The following is a 20,729-nucleotide window of genomic DNA, read 5'->3' as shown; positions in this document are numbered from 1 at the left end:
TCTTCTTGCAGCCTAATATTTTAGAACACATTTAGACACTTCCTGATTCTCCTCTGATCCTCTTAGTCTCACAAGGTCTTTGATCTGGAGCAATATCATTTATATAAACATATTTGATTCAATTGATTCAATTCAGCAACTGGGTTCTGATGTGTTACAACTGGGGCTAACACTACATCGCAAGTTCCTAAAGACACTATGGCTGAGGAGCTTACGGGATTATTGGGGAGCAATATTGATGAAACATAAGCAAACAATATTATAATAGAAAGAGCAACGGATTATGAAAGAGATGAGAGACCTTTCTATCTCCCCAGTTCTCTCTTTTACTTAAAGCAAGTGGTCTAATTTTATGTATCTCGATTTCTTCAAACAGAAATGAAAAGTTTGCATTAGATGATCAATAAGGCCTTTTTAAGCCCAATTATGCCACTACTTTGGAATGACATCTCCTACTCTAATTTTGCTAAGGATAATGAATTTTAATACTTGCCCCCCCCCCCCCACAAACATAATTGGGGAGTGAAATCTGATTATCTAAAATAAGAACTATGATGTTGTCAAATGGTATTTTGGATTACTGATAGACCTGAAACTCAACAGCAGGCTAAGAATGAAATCTGTCCACTTAGAAAAGAATTGGTAAATAATGTGTGATTTAATCAAAAATATGTAGATGTTTGGACAGTTGATGAAGTACTCTAGATGATTATTATACAGTCCAAATGTATCCAACAGTGGGGCATTTACTGTTATCAGGCAAATGGCCTCAGCTGTTGGAGAGGAGTTCTAGTCATTTATGCCAAATGTACCCCTTCTGCTTCCTAGAATTCTTATAACCTTGCCTTCTCTGCTACATGACACTCCAGTCAAATACTGATGCTTATTCCTATGAGTTCACAAACAACACAGATTATTCTAAATAAAAAAAGAGAAAAAAGCAAAATATCATTTATATTTGGTATTCAGAATGTTTTTAAAAGGGATTCCAACAAGTGTGTGACTCTTATTGTAGGAATTCAAAATTTATCAAACAAAATAATGAAGCCAACGTGGTAATGACAAGACTCATGGAAAGCATGGATGATTTCCAGCTTCTCCATCATCACCATCTGTTCATCTTTGTGCAACTCACTCTGTCCTTGGAAGAGAGTCCCAACCACTTCCCAGACTGTGAAGTCAACCATCTCCCTGAGAAAGGCTACATCCCTTATCCCAGCCAAACTGGCTGTCTAGTGACTAGAGTAGGGAGAGGACAATTAAACATTTCCATTTCAAAGGCCATTAACCAAAGTACTATTGTGCTGATATTATATTTGAAATAAGTTCCTTGAACTTTCTGCTAATTCTAATTTATCCATCCTTCAAGCTTCAATTCATGTCTCTTCTTTCTTAGTCACTGTAGCCCATATTGTTGACAGCAGTAATCGCTCTGCCCTTTGAAGCCTGTGTGACTTTGGTCGTCACTTAATTTCTCTAGTCCTTCTTGGGAGTTAAACAAAATTACTTCTGAAGTTCCTTTCAGTTCTAAGAGTCAGCAAGTCTGTGGTTCTTGGGTGCTTTGCACAAAGCTGAGGGCTGGTATTGAGTCAATTAAAATTCATGAATGGATTATGATAGCTGGAGTCTGATTATATCAATGTCTAATTTCATAGGGTAAGCGAGTTTCTATAAAACTGTGAACCCCGACTGAGTCAGGAAGACTTCATAAAGACTTTCAGGGGCTGTTCTCCCTAGCCCTGCAGGGGGAGAGGAGCTGCCTACATGCCCTCTCTGTTCCTAAGATATTTGATCTAAGTAGGTACATGCCCTGTCCGCAGAGTTCTCCTATAGGTGGATTAACAAAAGGTACTCCAGATCTCAAAATGGCCTTGGGCTACGCAGCTCTCAGAGCTATATCAAGAAGTATCCGAGCTAATAACACATAGATATGAGCAATCAAAGGCCCATGACTGACCCCAGGGAGCAGGTCAGCCCTGGCTTGAGCAGAGACTTCAGACTCAGAGCCAACAAGAAAAGGGAGATTTTCCCACCTCAACAAATTGACAGAGAATATATGATGCTCTTTGGAATTAGAAGAAAAAAACACAGCAGAAAATAAGTTATTCTTCAAGGAGTTTAGTTTTAAAATAATAGCTAACAACTACTGGGCACTTAGGGGATGGCAAAAGCTATAGATTACTACAGCGATTGCTCATTAAAACTCTAGGGGGGTCGGTACTGTTATTGTTTCCATTTTATGGATAAGGAAGCTGAGGTTAAGGCCGTCAACCCCTCAGAGCAGTTGTTCTAAGTTATAAAGCTTGTCAGAGTGCAGCATGCTTTTGAAAAGAATTCATGGTCTTAAACATTCTAAGATAAACCCAATTTAAGAACATGATTGCCTTAAAGGAATGTTTTTATATATTTCCAGAAAATATTCTACATCTATTCTAGCCTTGAAAGTGAGAAAGCACATGTTTACATTTTCCTTAGAAAACATTCTTTTACAGTTTCAAAATCTTAGGAAAATCTTGAAAGGGCAAGTACTCACCTCGGGGAAGATCAGTTTGCAGATGCTCTCCGCCAACGTGTGAAGATAGACCCGGCTCCGACTGGTCTTTCTTTGAGGAAGATTTCCCTGTACATTCTTCTCAGCAACGTCCTGACAGATGGGCAGGGTTGCTTTGCAGCTCTCTGAGCTTCCTGCTACCTCCTCTGCCGGCTCTTTCGGAGCCTGCCCTGGTGCCAGTAAGGAGAAAGGGCACTCCCCTGTGATCTTGAGATCCTTCAGCTTCGTGCAGAACATGGTGTGGATGGCTTCTCACTTTGCTGTGGATCTCTTCCTACTGAGCTGTTGTTCTTACGTGGGATACTCAAATAGAAGCCGCTGGCAAATCAAGGACACTGGTGACTGAGGTGTCTATGGGCGGTAGAAAGTCAGAACGGAAAGAGGAGTGACTGCACACTTGGGAAAACAGACAAAGACAGGTGTGAAAAAGCAAAGACCATACAGTCATATTGCATTTTCAAGTAAAACAAGATTCTGGTGGAAAGGTCAATTATAAAATGGATGGAACATTTGGAAAAGATTTTTATTTAGTATGTGTGCATTTTAGTATACTAGTAAAATGCTTTCTTTCGATATTTTAATATTTTTCAAGTGGAATATGTCCTTAGCACAAACTACTGATTTCCATTCTTATAACCTATTTAGTCTAGCTTGATTCCACATTGTTCCATGAGTGGAACGCCATGGTTTTATGAGAGAAGCCACATCTAAGTCTAAGTTTTATCAGTGCTAGTACTACTATATTCTCATTATGCTGTCACTTCTGAAAAATCATAACAGCATAAACAATGTCTCCCAAACATACCTAAAGAAACAAATATATATGTAAATGATGCCCAAGTATATGTTTTCAGATCTGAAACACTGAGTTTTAGATGAAAAAAAAATTAATTGAAACAATTACTGCAAAAGAAGACACTTGTCTCTATAAGTAAAATAATTTAAAAATATCATCAAAATAAAAAACAAAGGTGCCGGCCCCGTGGCCGAGTGGTTAAGTCCACTGACTCCGCTTCAGTGGCCCAGGGTTCAGCAGTTCGGATCCTGGGCGCAGACCTCCACACTGCTCATCAGGCCACCCTGTGGTGCCATCCCACACAGAAGAAGTAGAATGACCTATAACTAGGATATACAACTATGTAGTGGGGCTTTGGGGTGGGGGGGAAGAGGAAGGTTGGCAAGAGACGTTAGCTCAAGGCCAATCTTCAAAAAAAATAAAAATACAAAAGTAAAAAACAGAATATTTTTGCAAAGAACTCCTGATCCCTAAGAACATGCCAATGGATCGCAGGGGTCTCTGGATCTGAATTTAGACAACAGTGGAGTAAACCAAGAAGGCCTCCCTTCCCAGAGTCCCACTGAAATTGTACACAAGGCCATTTCACCAAATTTTCTCTTGGACTTCTGGTTTTGTTGATGTCACAACCCGTTTACTGCTAGTTATTTGTCACTGGAACTGTCTGGTTGTGAGTTCAGCTTACTGACAATGCTAACAATTTTGATTAACTGTGGCCACCAACTACTTCCATTCTTAGAAAAATCACAAAACATAAAAAAGAGTGGAAGAGGGGCTGGCCCTGTGGCCGAGTGGTTAAGTTCACGTGCTCTGCTGCAGGCGGCCCAGTGTTTCGTTGGTTTGAATCCTGGGCGCGGACACGGCACTGCTTATCAAACCACGCTGAGGCAGCGTCCCACATGCCACAACTAGAAGGACCCACAACGAAGAATATACAACTATGTACCAGGGGGCTTTGGTGAGAAAAAGGAAAAAAATATAATCTTTAAAAAAAAAAAGAGTGGAAGAGAACTCCCATTTACTTACCCCTACGATGGGCCTGGCACAGTGCTGGGCACTCTGTATTTACATTTATGCCTCACAGGAACTGTTTAATCCTCTTGGCAATCACATGACACAGGTATTATTATCCCCAGTGGGCCAGAGGCTCAAAAGTTTAGGTCATTTTCTTTCATTTGAACAGCTAGACAGTGACAGATCTAAGGTTCAAATGTAGGTCCATATGGCTCCAGAACCAATGCGTTTTCTACTAACTCAAACTCGTATCACCAAGATACACTAGTTTCTAAAGAATCAGGCTTAAAGACACGGTTTACAGGTTTATCATTAGAAAGCAAACAAGAACATAATTCTGCTGCTCATTGGTTGGTGGTATTTGAATCATCCATGATAAAGCCTTATATTTCAGTATTTATAACTGGAGTTCAATTATTTTTTTCTTTTTTATGAGCCTCAAAGCTCTTAATATGTTCTTAATATGTATAAGTGGCAGCTTGTAATTTGTCACAAATAAGTTATCTACTAAGTTCAGAACAATGGACAATTTGTTTTCTGAACTGGGAGAAATAAGGAAGCTAATTCAATATCCAACAGGCCTTGAGGGGTCATGGGATATTAGGTAAGGGGAAGATTATGGATGCTTACAGATCAGAAGAAGAAGCTGCCAGTACTCTCTGTTACTTAATGTCATATGCAAAATCTGTGATTAAATGTAATTTATGAATCTTCAAGAAGGTACAAGGAAGACCCTATATATTCATGAGCAGAAAACATATTCTGCCAGAATAGAATAGGAAGCTGTCTGGCTCAGCACGCTACTGAGTGGCCCAAAGGTAATTTGGTGATAAGCAGAATGGTTACCTGCATTCCAAAAGATCTAAAAATCAAAGGCTCTCAATCACGTTTCTTTTAAGACTCAAATCCACAGATATCTGTTTCTCAGTCTTCAATACATCTCAACATAACTCTGCTGCTATTTACTAACTCCTGTCCTCATATATGGTTTAGATCAGTGGTCATGAAACTTTTCTGTAAAGGGCCAGAGAGTAGAATTCTTCAGGTCTCTATCAATGACTCAACTCCGCCATTGCAGCATGAAAGTAGCCATAGCTGATATACAAAGGAATAGGCACGGATGTGTTCCAATAAAACTTTATCTACAAAAACACGCAGAGGATTTGGCCCACAGGCCTTACTTTGCTGACCCCTGGTTGTAAAAAGCTGAACAAGTTAACTAAAGCATTTTAATCCAAATATAATTTTGACTATGGGGCCAGTTACTTCTTCATCTCCTCTACCCATCCCACTCCCAAAATATAGCAGCCTCCTTGGATCCTGTTTTATACAACTTGGAAGCAATACAAGAGAGTGTAATAGATAATATTAAATAACTATTTATTTATAAAAATTATAATACCACTATTTTGTATTGAATTTCAGGAAGAAGAGGTCTATTAATTGAATGCCATGATTTCACTTATCTCAAAATATAACTACAATAATTAGAAGAAGAAATTAGAATAAGAATAATTAGAATTTTTTTTGAGGATACTCAAAAAAAGAGAAAAGCAATAAAAATTAGAAGATTATAGGTTGGATCTAATGAAGTTATAAAACTGCTTCATTATTCTGGTGCATATTAGAATTTTAGCATTAGACTTAGGAGTTTGATATAATATAGTTTATGATAAAGTCTTCCATTAAGCTTAATCTTCTCAGTAACGTTGGATTTCAACTCTAGTCCCCAAACCCAATAATTTTATTCTAATCTTCCTATTTAATCCCACTGCAGCAGGACACAAGTGACCAGTCAATCTTCCTTGAAATTCTTTCTTCTCCTGTATTGTGCAGCACTAATTTCCAGAAAATGTGTCTAACGCTGTTTTTTATTAAGGTAAAAACAGCAACAGGAAACAAGATTTGCTTACTTGAAGATCAGTTAAGTGTTTAGTCTCATTAAATCGCATATGTATAAACAAGCTAATGAGCATTCTTCATCTGTTCAACTGATGAAATTACACTATGAAACAGATGCACACAGTGCTGATACCTTGGAAACCTATGTCTGTCTTGTGTTTGCTGGCCAGGAATACAAAATATGTTCTTTAACTAAACTAGTGATGATTTTTGTATGTAACATTAGCAGTGACTTCAGAAATGGGTTGGTCGGCTGCTGAATTCAGTACATAGCTGGTTGTAGAAATGGTAGTAACATGGTAAGGGAAAAACAAATTAATTAAAGTAATAAACTTGGTGACAAGGCCTTGGCCAGCAGTGGGATATATGGTCACAGAAACTCAAAGAGGTTAATCATCCCCAAAGTTGATGATTAAACAGCCTCCAAATATACTGAATGCTCTGTCCCTTTTACTAGTAAGTGATTAACTCTGCTATGGTGAGAATAATGACCCAGCTATTGGCTTCATATTAATAACCAGGACGCATTATTGCTCACAGGAGGGGCTCCCATCATTTAAATTCTAGGAGTGAATTAAGTACAAAAATCTTGCTTTCTACACGTAAAAAGACCTGAGGAAAATACCCTATACATACGCTCTAACACAGAAAGCCTCTTTTACAACATCAGGTCTTAAAGAGCAGATTTCAAATTAGAAATCGCCAGGGGTAGGGTGAGGGGGGTGGAGCCTGGGAATTAAGTCTCCATGGTAAAAGCAAATAGTTGTATCTAATGTCCAATATCAGACCTCTGACCTAGCCATGCCAAAATTTGTGATTTAAGAGAAGTAAGTATTTTAAGATTAAATTCCAAAGTCTAATTGTTTTGTTTTGTTTTGGTGAGGAAGATTATCCCTGAGCTAACATCTGTGCCAATTCTCCTCTATTTTGTATGTGGGACACCACCACAGCATGGATTGAAGAGTGGTGCTTGGGTCTGTGCCCCAGATCTGAATCCACAAACCCTGGGCCACCAAAGCAGAGCACGTGAACTTAACCACTACACCACCAGGCCAACCCCTAAAAGTCTAGATTTTTAAGAGTAGCTGAAAGGAGGAGAGAACTTCAAAACAACTGTCTTAGTTAAGGATAAAGTTTGCACACTCCAGTACAAATTAGAACAACCAATTTCATAAACAAATGTCAAGAAAACAGCCTAATTTTTCGGTAGACCAAAAATTCATAAAGTTTTCATTCCTCAAAAATTGAAAAAATATTAAATAAAATCCCATAAATCAGTCTTTTAAAATGTGTTTCTTTTCACTTTGAAGCAGGAAATATTTATCACACTTTCTCCTATGATATATTAGGAAAGCAGGACAAAGAAGCAGAAAAATGGGGGAGAACACCCAAGTCTTTCCACAGAAAGCTAAGAAAAACGACAAGCAAATGTAGACCCTTTCCTGCCATCATCCTCCCTAGCTTTACCGTGATCTGCTTCCCCCTAGAGTCATATTTCTTGTAAGATCAGGCCTTATGCGCTGGGTTCACTTCCTTAAACAATACTTCTTCCTAAGTCTGCCATTCTCTGGCTTTTGCTTCCACTATGTTACTGAAACCCTCCTTGCTAAATTCAACAATGAGCTCCTAAAACTCAAAGGTCAAGAAGCTTTTGGCTCTTAACATACTGGAATTTTCCATGCCATTTGCTTTTTTTTTTTTTATAGTCTCCACTCCCACAGACTGGATTGCCTTCTACTTCATTCATTCATTCATTTATTCACTTTTCATTGTATTCCACAAATATTTATGAATGGCCTACTATGTCTCAGGTACTCTTCTAGACGCAGGGGCAGAGCAATGAATAAAGGACATTGCCTGCCCTCATGGAGTTTACAACCAGCAGGAAAATTATTTCTGACACGTCAGTTCCAAGTGTGACATGTGCTACAAAAGGGGGAAGCACATAGTGCTCCAGGAGTAGTAATCAGGGGTCCAGACCCAGAAGGAAGAGACAGCTGAGCTGAGCTGTGCCCCTGAGCCAGGTGAAGAGAGTTCCAGAGAGAACAGCATACGTGGAGGTCAAGACAGACCTAGTCATGTTCTAGGAACTGAAATAATCCCAGTCTGGCTAGAGGATGGGGTCAGCGAGGGCAAGGTGATGATGGTGATTGATGAGACAGGCAGAGGTCAGGATTTTGGAGGGCTCTGTAAACCACATTAAACAAATTAGAACTCTATTCCAAGGGCAATCAAATGAATGACTAAGAAGTAAGAATGTGAATAGATTAGATTAGATTTTAAAAGATTACTTGAATGCAGAATGAGAAATGGGTCAGAGTTGAACAGGAGGCTGATCTGGGTTGGGCTAAAATGTTGACCCTGAGGATGAAAAGGTGGATCAATTCCTGAAGTATTTCAGAGATAGAATCTACAGGCCTTGACTACTGACTAGACAAAGGGGCTAAAGAAAAGGGAGGGCACATGTCTCTGAGTTTAATTCTTAATATCACAGCCAAGGAAAGACTCTAGGGTCCATGAAGAGCAATCAAAATAGACCATAATACATTTCCCATGACTTTGGTCACTCATTATAATCAAGCCCAGATTTGGGGTTTTCAATATTACACAACACTTTATAGGATTTGGAGGGCTGCAATTCTACTGTTAAAATCTCCTTCTGGAAAGCAATTTCTCTCTCTTCAAAAGCCCAGACATGGGAAAGCTGATTCCAACTTATATTACAGAACAGAGCATCCACCTTCCCAACAGACTGCACTTGCAAGCAAGGGGAAGGTGTCTCCAGAGATCTCTAGGAAGAGTGAAGGGTACATGTCTTAAATTTTTCTAACTAGAGAGCCCATACTGGTGACCCTCCCGAAACAAGCAGGTCAATTCTAAAGGCGATGGCAATGCCACCTCTAGGGACCCAAAATACCAGGAATCCCCCCATCTCCTGATGGTAACCACGTCACTAAAGCCACAGTACCAGATGCAAATTATGTTTAATAAACTACATTGATTCTTTATTAAAAATAAAGTGAGTGTGATCCACACCTTTTTTTAAATTGGTCTTAGGGGACAATTCTGTGACATCTTTGAAGTAATAGCAAAGTTTAGTACACTCTGTAGTAGGGAGATTTTAACTCTAATAGTTAGCATTTGGGGAGTCTCTGTTCTTACGTCAAAATGTTCACAGAATGTTTTACAACTTATTAAAGAGCAAAAGCTTTGGGACTATAAATCCTAAATATCTATGTTTTAAAAATTCCCCAGGGTGATGATCACTGAAATTTGAAAACACGCAGTTACTATCTCTTCAAATTAAGTATCATTACCACTTATCATGACCACTTATGGTAGGTCATGCAGGTCATGGGGAAATCGGATAAACATTTCAATATTTTCTTCCTGAGATATATAAAACTACTGGCTGTAGCTATTTCTATAATCCCCACCATAGTTATATTGCTAAAATAGATCCTTACAGAGACTTAGTCCTTTAAAAATAAATTTACTGAAAATACAATAATTATCATGAAACGAGTTAAGGGAGAAATGTATTTCCTTTTTACCCTACAAAAGGCCATTTTGTTTGTATGTATTTTCAGATCAATACTGTGTCTTTCTGTAGCATGAATTGGCTCATACACAACTCTAAACCGATGAATGATGCCAGTATCAGGTAGCAGCCAGCTTAGATCCCCATCCACGCCAAGTTCTCCTCTTAGCTCAATTTGACCATGCGCCCTATCTTGGAAGTTTTTATTACGAAGTTTTCCTTTATTTTTCCCTTGTCTCCATAACTCAGTAGGCTCAGCACTTTCTTATAGTCCCTGCCCATCAAGCTACTTTCACCGTTTTTCCCTTAATTCAAGCGTATAATTACTGTAGTGCTGTATACATTGGAATTCAACCTGTCTTTTCCTCCAAGCTGGGGTGTTTTTTAGGATGGTTTTGCTTTTGCTAGTGTTCATAAGTGGTGATTGGTTTCACTCTAACACATTTGCTTCCCATAAGTCCTTTTATCATTAGTGCATGGTTTTGCAGCCTATACGGTCTTTCAGGAACACATATTTTGTGTTATGTCAGAAATGCCTGTACTCTTAGCAATGTTTGATTTAAATTTGCAAGTAAAGTGAAAGCCTACTTAGCTGCCTGGGCAAAACACTCAATAAGGTCGCATTCTCCAAGACTTTTCAGACCTCATTATGATTTAGGCAATATAACCTGATGAAACTTTCAAAAGGAAAACAAATCCATGATGATTAAACAGCTGAGTTGATTGATAAATTTCATTTAAGTGGCTGAATGAAACTGATGAATAATGACATTACAATCTTTCCATTTTCTCTTCTTTTTAATTTTGGCCACTCAGAAAGTCCTGGAAGCACATCTTTGACTTCATATACATGCATACATACACATATATTTTCCCTCTTCTGTAATGATGATTTTTTAAGTATCTGACATATATATATGTAGATACATCTGCAGAGGATGATTAGTACAACAGTTCATGATTTGGAAAAGTCAGCTCACATAAGAGTTGCTGCCATGAACAGTTGTGCCCTGAGGCAGTGGCGTTAGTATAGCATGAGGACCCCAGGCCTCAGGACCAGATGGTCTGTGCTTGCTTCTTGCCTCCCCCATTAACAGCTCTGCGCCTTTAGTCAAGTTCTTGACTTAACTTTACCTCAACTTTCTCCATCTGGAAAACAGGGATACTTACAGCAACTATCTCATAAACGTGTTGTGAAAGTAAATATCAATCAATGCAAAGCACTGAGAAAAGTACCTGGCACACAGTACGTGATGAATAAATGTGGATTACACTAACTTGAAGAGATATATGCACCCCTATGTTCACTGCAGCATTCTTTACAATAGTCAAGATATGGAAGCAACCTAAGCATCCACTGATAGATGAATGGATAAAGAAGATGTGGTATATATACATATATACAATGGAATATCACTCAGCCATAAAAAAAGAATGAAATCTTGCCATTTGTGACAACAGAGATGGAGCTGGTGGGTATTATGCTAAGTGAAGTAAGTCAGACAGAGAAAGACAAATACTATATGATTTCCTTATGTGTGGAATCTAAAAATCAAAACAAACAAAACAAAATAAAAACAGACTTAGGGATACAAGAAAACAAACTGGTGGTTACCAGAGTGGGGAGAAGCTGGGGGGCAGGTGAAATAGGAGAAGGGAATTAAGAGGTACAGATTTCCAGTTATAAAATAAATGTCATGGGGACATAATGTACAACATTGGGAATATAGTCAATAATACTGCAATAACTTTGCATGGTGACAGATGGTAACTAGACTGATCCCTGTGATCATTTCATAATGTCTATAAACATCCATGTCCATAAATATCTAATCAGTACGATGTACACCCAAAACTAACAGAATATTGTATCTCAATTATACTTCAATAAATAAATAAAATAAATAATAAAAAGGAAAGAAAATATTTAAGGCCTTTGATATATATTCCCATTTGTACCTATAGAAATTGGTTATCAAACTGATATTCTTGTAAAGTGGGATTAACTGAAACCTCACTAATGCCATCTTAGCATATTTTAGTAGATGATATGCACATATCATGTTGTTTACATTGCAAAAATACTATAAGTTAAGATAATCTGGTTTATCCAATCATATGCTATGTAACCATGGATAGATCATTTATCTCTCTTAGCATAAGTTTCCTACGAATAAAATTTTTTAATTGTTAAAAAAAAATTACTACTCAAACAGTAGTTTGACACTGAACAAGTTTCTTAACTTCATTGGGTTCCTGTTACCTGTAAAATGGCAAAATTGTGATGAAACAGGGATATGGGAAGGATTAGAGAAAATATGTGTGAAGTCATTCTATAGGAGAATCATGCTAACATAAATCACTAAATAAGTGATTAACACATTTATTCTATCTTCTCAGATCCACTAATGTTTTATATGTATGACACTTTTTCTTATGACTTTTCAAAGCCAAGGGAATTCTGATATACAGCAGGTGCTTGGTGCTCTAGAAATATAGAAAACATTCTTCACTTGAAGAACATTAATGCATACCAAGAAAGTAATATCTGTGTCAATAGTTAGGGTGGCTTTTATTCAATTACAAAATAATAGAGTTTACCACACAGCCCAGCGCAGTAAGATTCTATTTTGGTTTTATCTTACGTAATCCCATTAGCTAATAAGTTGCATGCCAGATTTCTTTAATAAAATATTAGAATAAAAATTGAGAGACTAATGTTAGATTGGAAATCTCTTTTTCTGCTCATTATATCAAACCTATCATATAAATCAAGCAAGGCTTATGTCATTGGAGTACATACTATTTTCTATAAATGCACATTATTCCCAATGTGGAAAATTTTTTAAAGAAAATAAACTCATAACAACCAAGCTGAAACAGAAATTCTATGGTATATCATTTTCTTTTCTTAGAATGCTAGATTGACAAATGATTAGTATTTGTTATACAAAGAATCTTGTCTCTAATCACTGCTTTTAAAGCTATTCTTTTCAATATTGAATAAGGGTTGACCCTTTTATCTACTTACCTTCTCAATATTTACTTATTTTGTAGAAAGTTTTAGGTGATGAGCCCAGAAAGGTGAGACACTAACAAGCATGTTAATTTTTGGACATTTGAGAAATCAAAGTAACTAACCTGGAGTCTGGTTAAAATTAAGTCAGATGTAGGGGGTTTCTGACAAGAGTAAAATGGATTCTGGGATTGACTGTGACACTTGTGCAACAATTGAATTAACATTTTGAACAATGAGGAGATATCAGGGTGGCCTCATCCTTGATGAGAAGGAAGGGGTGAGCTTAGGAGCACAGAATTCACCCTATAGTAGAGGAAAGTCAAATTATCTGGGCTCTAACCTGTCATACTTGGAAAGAAGATTCTGGAAGAAGACAGTAATGACCCTCATGATTTTTCTAATCCAGCCCTTAGAACTTTTCCCAATATCCTTGAGAAAAAGAACGACAAACTAATATAGCCATGAAAACTTAAGACTTTTAAGCACTGCTGGAGATAAATATCCAACCTAATCAAGAAAAAATTAATCAGGAAGTGTAGGCCTGGCCACACAGGAAAACAGCAGAGAGAAAACCAGGAGAACAGGAACAAATGTATCAGTGGTGGAGGCGTGGGCAGTGGAGGAGATGCCTACACTGGGCCAGGACTGGGAGGGTCAGGCAAAGCTAAAGCAGCGGTGAGGAGAACACCAGACACTCAGGACCCTTTAAAGCAGGGGTTGGCCTGCTGTCCGTTTCTGTCTAGCCTTCAAGCTAAGGATGGTAGTCACATTATGAAACAGTTGAATAAAATTCAAAAGAATATTTCATGATACATGAACACTATATGAGACTCAAATTTCAGTGTCCGTAAATAAATTTCCATTGGAACACAGCCATGGTGTGACATAATAAGAAATATATATTTGGTCTCTGCCCACCCTCCCCCTTTCCCTGTTTCCTGGCAGAGAGCTCCTAAAACCCTTGGACTCTCCAGAGTTAGTAAGTGTCTTTTTGTATGCTAATAAGTAACTGGTGCCTAGGGGCTCCTGAATAGCCTCAAAATGGGGTCTGGTTGCCAGGGGGAGCAACCCTGTGATCAAAGAGTTGGAATTTTCAGTCCCACCCAGATCTCAGGGGAGGGAAGAAGGTTAGTTACCAGTAGCCAATGATTTAATCAGTCATGCCTCCATAGAGAACCTCCATAAGAAACCCTAACTGAAGGGGTTTTGGAGACAGCTTGTGGGTTGATGAACACATGGGGGTACTGGGAGGGCTGTGTACCCAGAGAGGGCATGAGCTTCAAGTACTTTGCTCCATACCTTGCCCTATGCATCTCTTCCATCTGGCTATTCTTGAGTTGTATCCTTTTATAATAAACTGATAATCCAGTAAATTAATTGTTTTCCTGAATTCTGTGAGCTATTCCAGCATATTATCGAACCTGAGGAGGGGGTCATGGGAACTTCAATTTAGAGCTGGTTGGTCAGAAGTACCAGAGGCCTGGACTCGTGATTGGCATCTGAAGTGGGAACAGTCTCGTGGAATTGAGCCCTTAATCTATGAGATCTGACACGAACTCCAGGTAGATAGTGTCAGATTTGAATTAAATCACAGGACATCTGATTGGTGTTGGAGAATTGCTTGGTGAGGAAAATACACATATTTGGTGTGAGAAGTAAAGTACTGATAGCAGAGGAAAAACAGGAGTTTTTACTTTTACAGACTCATTCATTTATGTGTAGCCTATGGCTGCTGCTTTCAAACTGCAACAGCAGAGTTGAATAACTGTGACAAAGACCACATGGCTAGCGAAGCCTAAAATATTTACTATTTTGTCCTTTGTAGAAGCAGTTTGCAGACCTCTGCTTCAAAGGGCCATGTAGGACATCATACACATTATCTCATTTAATTTTCACAACAGTCCTAGGGGAAAAGGTGTATATGTGTGTGTGTGTCTGTGTGTTTTAGTATTTTTTACACAAGAAGAATGTGAAATATACAGTAACTAACTTGTCTGTGATCATTGCTAGTGAGTAGCAGAAACAGGAAATGAACGCAGGTCTATCTGATTAGAGAGCCAATACTCTGGGTGGCCTTGATAAATGAAGGTTTTTTTATATACCATGGTGATTATTACTCAAATTCCTCTGCCAATATATATAGTCTTGGAAAAGAAAGATTAACTTTGTCTGCTAAAATAGAAGACAGAAAGGAAATGGAAGGTGAGACTGTTGGGTATGTCAACTGGGGGAATGATCCTAGATATTCCAGAAATGCAGGTGTGAGAGACTCTTTCAAGTGGAAGTTCACTCTCCCAGTGAGCACTAAGGAGACCCCATTTTGCAAAATTTTACTTTGAACCTCTCTAGTTTTAGGAACCAAAGTAGAATTAGAAGACAACTAGAAAGACTGTGGGTGTCTGACATAGTTAAAGGATTTTTATGATAAAGCAGAGGAATAAATTATAGGAAAGTATGTTTTTCAGAGAAATTTTATTTTAAAGTCCTAGGGAAAAGGCTAATAAAAGTGAAAGAAATGAACTAGATTAATGTCAACACAGAAGAAAGTTGTATTTTGAATAAGACCTCTTTCTTCTACAATTCACCCAACTTGCACAGTTGGGTAAATATGTCTCTGGAAGCTCCCGGGGGAATGGGTTACTGACTGGTTAGAGACTGACGGGCAGTCAGGGGCCCTCTTGAGTTCTCAGTTCAGTAGCACAGCTCTTTCTGATTCTCGAGAGAGAAAATGACCTTTTGTCACCAAGACTGGGACACAGATCCTTGATGCTTATACTGGAACCATGCCAGCACAAGAAATGCAACAAATTCCAACAGAAATTCAAGTCATTCTGAATTTTTACATAACGATCAGTTTAGAAGAAATCATTGCCAGAAATGAATTTTGGCTTCTGAACATGTACTTTGCAGGTGTATATCTGGCTACTCACAAAGTATATGTTGAGAAGGGCTGACTTCTTTCCCGTTAAATCCAAAGCCACAACCATATTCTTTTAACGCCTTCTCGCCTCTGATTGATTCAAATAGGGAAATTTAAAAGAAACTTTCCTATTCACAGTAAACTCCAAACAATTTTTCTTCTTCCTTTCAGTATCTCTTATATAAAAGTCAACATAAAGACACAGGCATTACATAAGAGAACTAGAAGAGATGTTAGAGATTATTTATTGCAATCCTTCCCACTTGCAGATGACAGACGTCCAGATTTTACTATCTTGGCTCAAACCCCAAAGCTCTTGAGTATTAAGGTCAGACAGGAACTCAGGCAGTTTGACAATGAGCCCAGAGTTCACTCTAATATACTCTGATCACTTTCCTCAACTGAATCCTCCTTTTGTGGACCCCCAACTGCAGAGACTACTTTGAGGAAAAATTTAACACTTTATACTTTTAATTCAAGTTCCACACTTAATCATTTGAGAGTTAGCATAAATACTTCGTCTTAGTCCAATCAGAGGCTTACTTTTCATCTACATGTCACATTAATAACAATACACACTCTAGAATTGCTTAGGTTGTCTACAGTTTCTAAAATATTTTCCTAGGCTCTTTTTCATGATTGTCTCATCATCTTTGGTATTTTCTCAAGAAGCTCTCTTTAGTCCTTTTTCAATTCCCTAAAGATATTTTCTAAATAACCTTATTCCTTATCTTGTCTTTGCCACTTAATTGAAAATTAGGTACGTTTCCGGCCTTAATCTATCCAGCTAATGCAGATCACAATTTATCCAACTTTGGACTTCTAGTAAGTTATTTTATGCTGAAATTTAAAGACAGAATTACTGGCTTGAAGTCATCAGTATAAACATAGAAGGAATCTAGTAGCCGAAGTCCTTATTATCAAATTCACTCAAGCTTTTGCCTTTATTTTCCCTGGATCTTTCCTATGTGCAGATACAAATACACATACGTAAATGACACACGACTTGAGAAGAAAAATTCTTCAAAAAGTTTTCCTATATATTTCCTTTTTCTATTTTATTTTATTAGCTATTTTATGTTTTATTATATTTATCATTTATTTTCCCTATTTTATTACTTTTATTATTTACCCTTTTTGGAAGAAAGAAATCTCATTATACATAGAAATTTATGAAGTTCACTAAGGTCTGCTAAAGAGACCAAGGATGCTCATGTAATTCCCTATCTTCCTTTTCCACTTCACTGTGAAATTAGTTAAATGAAAAACCATACATGGGTCCTATAGTTCATTGTTTCATCAGAAGCACTGAGTACGGTATCACATATTATTGAGCATTCAATAAATATTAACTACGGTCAGTAAAATATGCTAATATTAAGCTGTTAAGTATAACCAATATACAGTGCAAAACACAGGCAAAAAAAAGCCTTAAGATACAAGTAAAATGAGGTTAAATTGGAGTGTATAAAATGTTTTTCTTGAAAAAAGTTTTATAAGGAGTTATAAGTGAATTCATTTATAATTCAATCAATATTTGCTGAGCTTCTGAAGAGAATAAAACTCTTCATTTCTTTAAGTTTCTTCAAAGTCTAGAATGGGTGATATATATATTGGATTTTCTTAAACGGCTATAATAAAAAGTGGAGAATAGTTAGAGATAGAGGATTAATGATGTTTACAAGAAATATCACCTTTAGGCAGAGGTAGCAAAAGTATAACCAGGGAAGGCTTCCGGGAATGTATGGAATTTGAGCTTATTTTTGAAAATGCCATGGGTTTGGACATAAAGATGTTAGCAAAAGGGCGTGGCGTCGAGGGAGAACAGTGTAAGTGAATACGAGGAATGAAGGAAGTTGTGGGAAGGGACAGGAAAGGATGGGTGCTAGAGATATTATAAAATTAAAGTTGGCATCATGTGGCAACTGACTAGATCTGAGGAACAAGATGACTCTGAGGTTTGTCTGGAAGGATAACGGTGCCAATAACAGAAAGAAGTAACAGAAGTAGGGGTGGGAGAGGGGATGTTAATTTTGTTTTGCATACATGGATCTTGAACTGCTGGTGGGACATCTAGATAGAGATGCACGTTAAAACTGAAATCTTTACTTAAGGAAAGCATAACAGACTAAAGATATGGCTTTGTGGTCCTCTACATAGAGGAAGCCATTAAAGTCAGGAGTTTAATTCAAATTATTCAATATCAAAGGGCTGCAAGTAGAGAGAGAAGATGGCCAAATTTAATATTCAGGAGAATGTTCATATTTAAGAATTAGAGAAGCATGTTATGACTAAGATGGAGAAGCAGCAATCAGAGAAATATGATGAGAATGACACAGAAGAGGATATGTTCAAAAACAAGTGTATGCTGAGAATATGAAGAGGGTAAGGGGATGTATTACTTAGCTTAGGTTGTCATAACAAAATACCATAGACTGGGTAGCTTAAATAGCAGAAATTCATTTTCTCACAGTTCTGCAGGTTAGAAGTCTAAGATCAGGTGCCAGCACAGTCCAGTTCTGGTGAGGTCTATACTCCTGGCTTGCAGATAGCCACCTTCTTGCTATATCCTCACAGGACACAGAAAGAGACACTAATCTCTCTGCTGTCTCTGCTTATAAGGGCACTAATCCCATCATGAGTGCCCTACCCTGATGACCTCACCTAAACCTAATTATCTCCCAAAGACCTCACTTCCAAATACTATCACATTGGTGACTAGGGCTTCAACTTATGAATTTAGCTGAGGGTGGGTGACACAGGGGGGAATTCAGTCCACAGCAAGAGGACTGAAAAAATATGATTTGATTTTTAGATTAGAAAGACATTTATGACTTTTATGAGAAAAACATCAACAAGAATAGTGGAGTAAAAGTGAAAGGAAATAAGGTGTTATGGTGAGTAAATACTACAGTGTAATCAAGCAAAAGTTACATTAAGGCTAACGGATTGAGAAAAATTAAGTTTGAAAGAAGGATTTTGAGGATAGGAAACCTCTTGTTCTTTATTTCTATGTTATCTCTCCATATCTCTCCCTCTCTCTATATATATATCTAGCAGAATATTACTACATTCTTACCTCTATATTGGTAGCTTTCTGTAAACGGAAATACTTACTATACAGTACACAAAGTTAGCTCAAACAAGGTCAAAGTATAGAGTCTTCTACTTCTGATAAGGTTGTATAAAAATCACAAGAGATTTCCACTCCAACACAAATAATATGAACTAGCTCGATAAGTCACACAATCATAGTTTAAAAAAATCTATTAAGAGAGCATTTATAAAAAACTAGAATTTGGGGCCAGCCTGGTGGTGTAATGGTTGAGCTAACGTGCTCTGCTTCAGCTGCCCAGGGTCGGTGGGTTCAGATTTTGGGCGCGGACCCACACACTGCTCATCAAGTCATGTTGTGGCAGCTTCCCACATACAAAATAGAGGAAGATTGGCAACAGATGTTAGCTCAGGGCCAGTCTTCCTCACCAAAAAAAACCCCCAAAACACTACAATTAAAATCATACTTGAAGGTGAAAGACTGGATGCTTTCCCAGTAAGATCAGGAATAAGGCATGTATGCCTCTTCTCACTACATCTAATCAACACTGTACTGAAGTTAGGTCCGTGCCGTTGCAATAAGTTAAGAAAAAGAAACAAAAGTCAAAACAATTAGAAAGAGAGAACTAACACTGTTCCTGTTTGTTATATGTATCTATAATTGGTTATGTGGGATTTTCCAAGACATCTACAAAATAACAACTAGAACTAAGAAGCAATTTTAGCAAGATTGAAGACTGATATACAAAAGTTCATTGTAATTTCTGTACTGATAGTAAACAATTGAGAAATGATATCTTAAAAAAATCCATTTATAATAATTCAACAAATATAAAATGCTTAGGAAGCAACCTAACCAAAGATTTGCAAGACTTCTATACTGAAAACTACAAATGTTGGTAGGATAAATTAAGGAAGGCCAAATAAATAGAGAGACATACCATGCTCAATATTGCTAAGGTATCAGTTTTCCCTAAAGAGGTTATACATTCAATGCAATCCAAATCAATATCCCAGCCAGCTGTCTTGTTAGGCATTGACAAAATGATGCTAAGATTTAACTGAAGACACAGAATAGCTAAATCAATACAGAAGAGGAAAACAACACTAAAAGACTTAAACACCTCATTTAAAACTTATTATAATGTTACAGTAATCAAAACAGTTTGCTAGTGTTTTGAAAGGAGTAACATAGAGATCAATGAATAGAGTCCAAAAACAGACCCACACTTGTATGTTCAATTATTCAACAAATGTATCAAAGCAATTCAATGGAGGAAAAAAACCTTTTTCAATAAATGATGTTGGAATACCTGAATATCCACATGGAAAAACATGAATTTTAATCCATACTTCCTATCACACACAAAAGTTAATTCTAAATAGACCACAGACCTAAATGTAGAAGTTAAACTATAAAATTTCTAGAATAAAATAGGAGAAAATCTTTGTAACCTTGTATGAAGCAAAGATGTTTAAATAGGAAAAACAAGGCACGAAACATAAAAGAAGATGATCAACTGAACTTTACCAAAATTTAAAAATCTTATGCTCTTCAAAAGATGCCATTAAATAAACAAAAAGGCAAGTTACACACTGGGAGAAAACATTTGCCACATACATATAAGCAAAGAAATTAATTTCACAACTAACTAAGAAAACAATTCAATTAAAAAATGTGCAAAAGATCTGAAGAGACATTCACTAAAGAAGATATATGAAAAGCCAATAAATATCTCTTAATATCTTCAATATTATTAGTCATGAGGCAGAAACTCATCAAAATGTCTAAAATTTAAAAGTTTGACAATATCAAGAGTTAGTGATGATGTGGAATACCTGGAATTCTCATATACTGCTGGTGGGAATGTAAGAAGACACAGCCACTTTGAAAAACAGTTTGGTGGTTTCTTAAAATATTAAACATGCCCT

At 37.3% G+C, this 20,729-nt stretch overlaps 1 protein-coding gene across 8 annotated transcripts in view; it reads right to left on the bottom strand.

The window, feature by feature from the left end:
- GUCY1A1 (guanylate cyclase 1 soluble subunit alpha 1) overlaps window positions 1-20,729 on the bottom strand; it is a 67,761-nt gene that overhangs the window by 33,381 nt on the left and 13,651 nt on the right. For 4 of the 8 annotated variants that reach the window (XM_046656840.1, XM_046656839.1, XM_046656841.1 and 1 more), the window contains one exon: window positions 2,534-2,947. In XM_046656840.1, the coding sequence (XP_046512796.1) occupies window positions 2,534-2,788 (255 nt within the window). In that variant the 5' untranslated portion in view covers window positions 2,789-2,947. The remainder of the gene's footprint in view (window positions 1-2,533; window positions 2,948-20,729) is intronic. The other 4 variants (XM_046656838.1, XM_046656845.1, XM_046656844.1 and 1 more) reach the window with 1 other exon arrangement.

The sequence above is a fragment of the Equus quagga genome, chromosome 3 (assembly GCF_021613505.1).
Source record: "Equus quagga isolate Etosha38 chromosome 3, UCLA_HA_Equagga_1.0, whole genome shotgun sequence".
In the NCBI taxonomy this organism is placed as follows: domain Eukaryota; kingdom Metazoa; phylum Chordata; class Mammalia; order Perissodactyla; family Equidae; genus Equus; species Equus quagga.
Note: the sequence above shows the minus strand (reverse complement) of the source record. Positions and strands in the feature narration are given on the sequence as shown.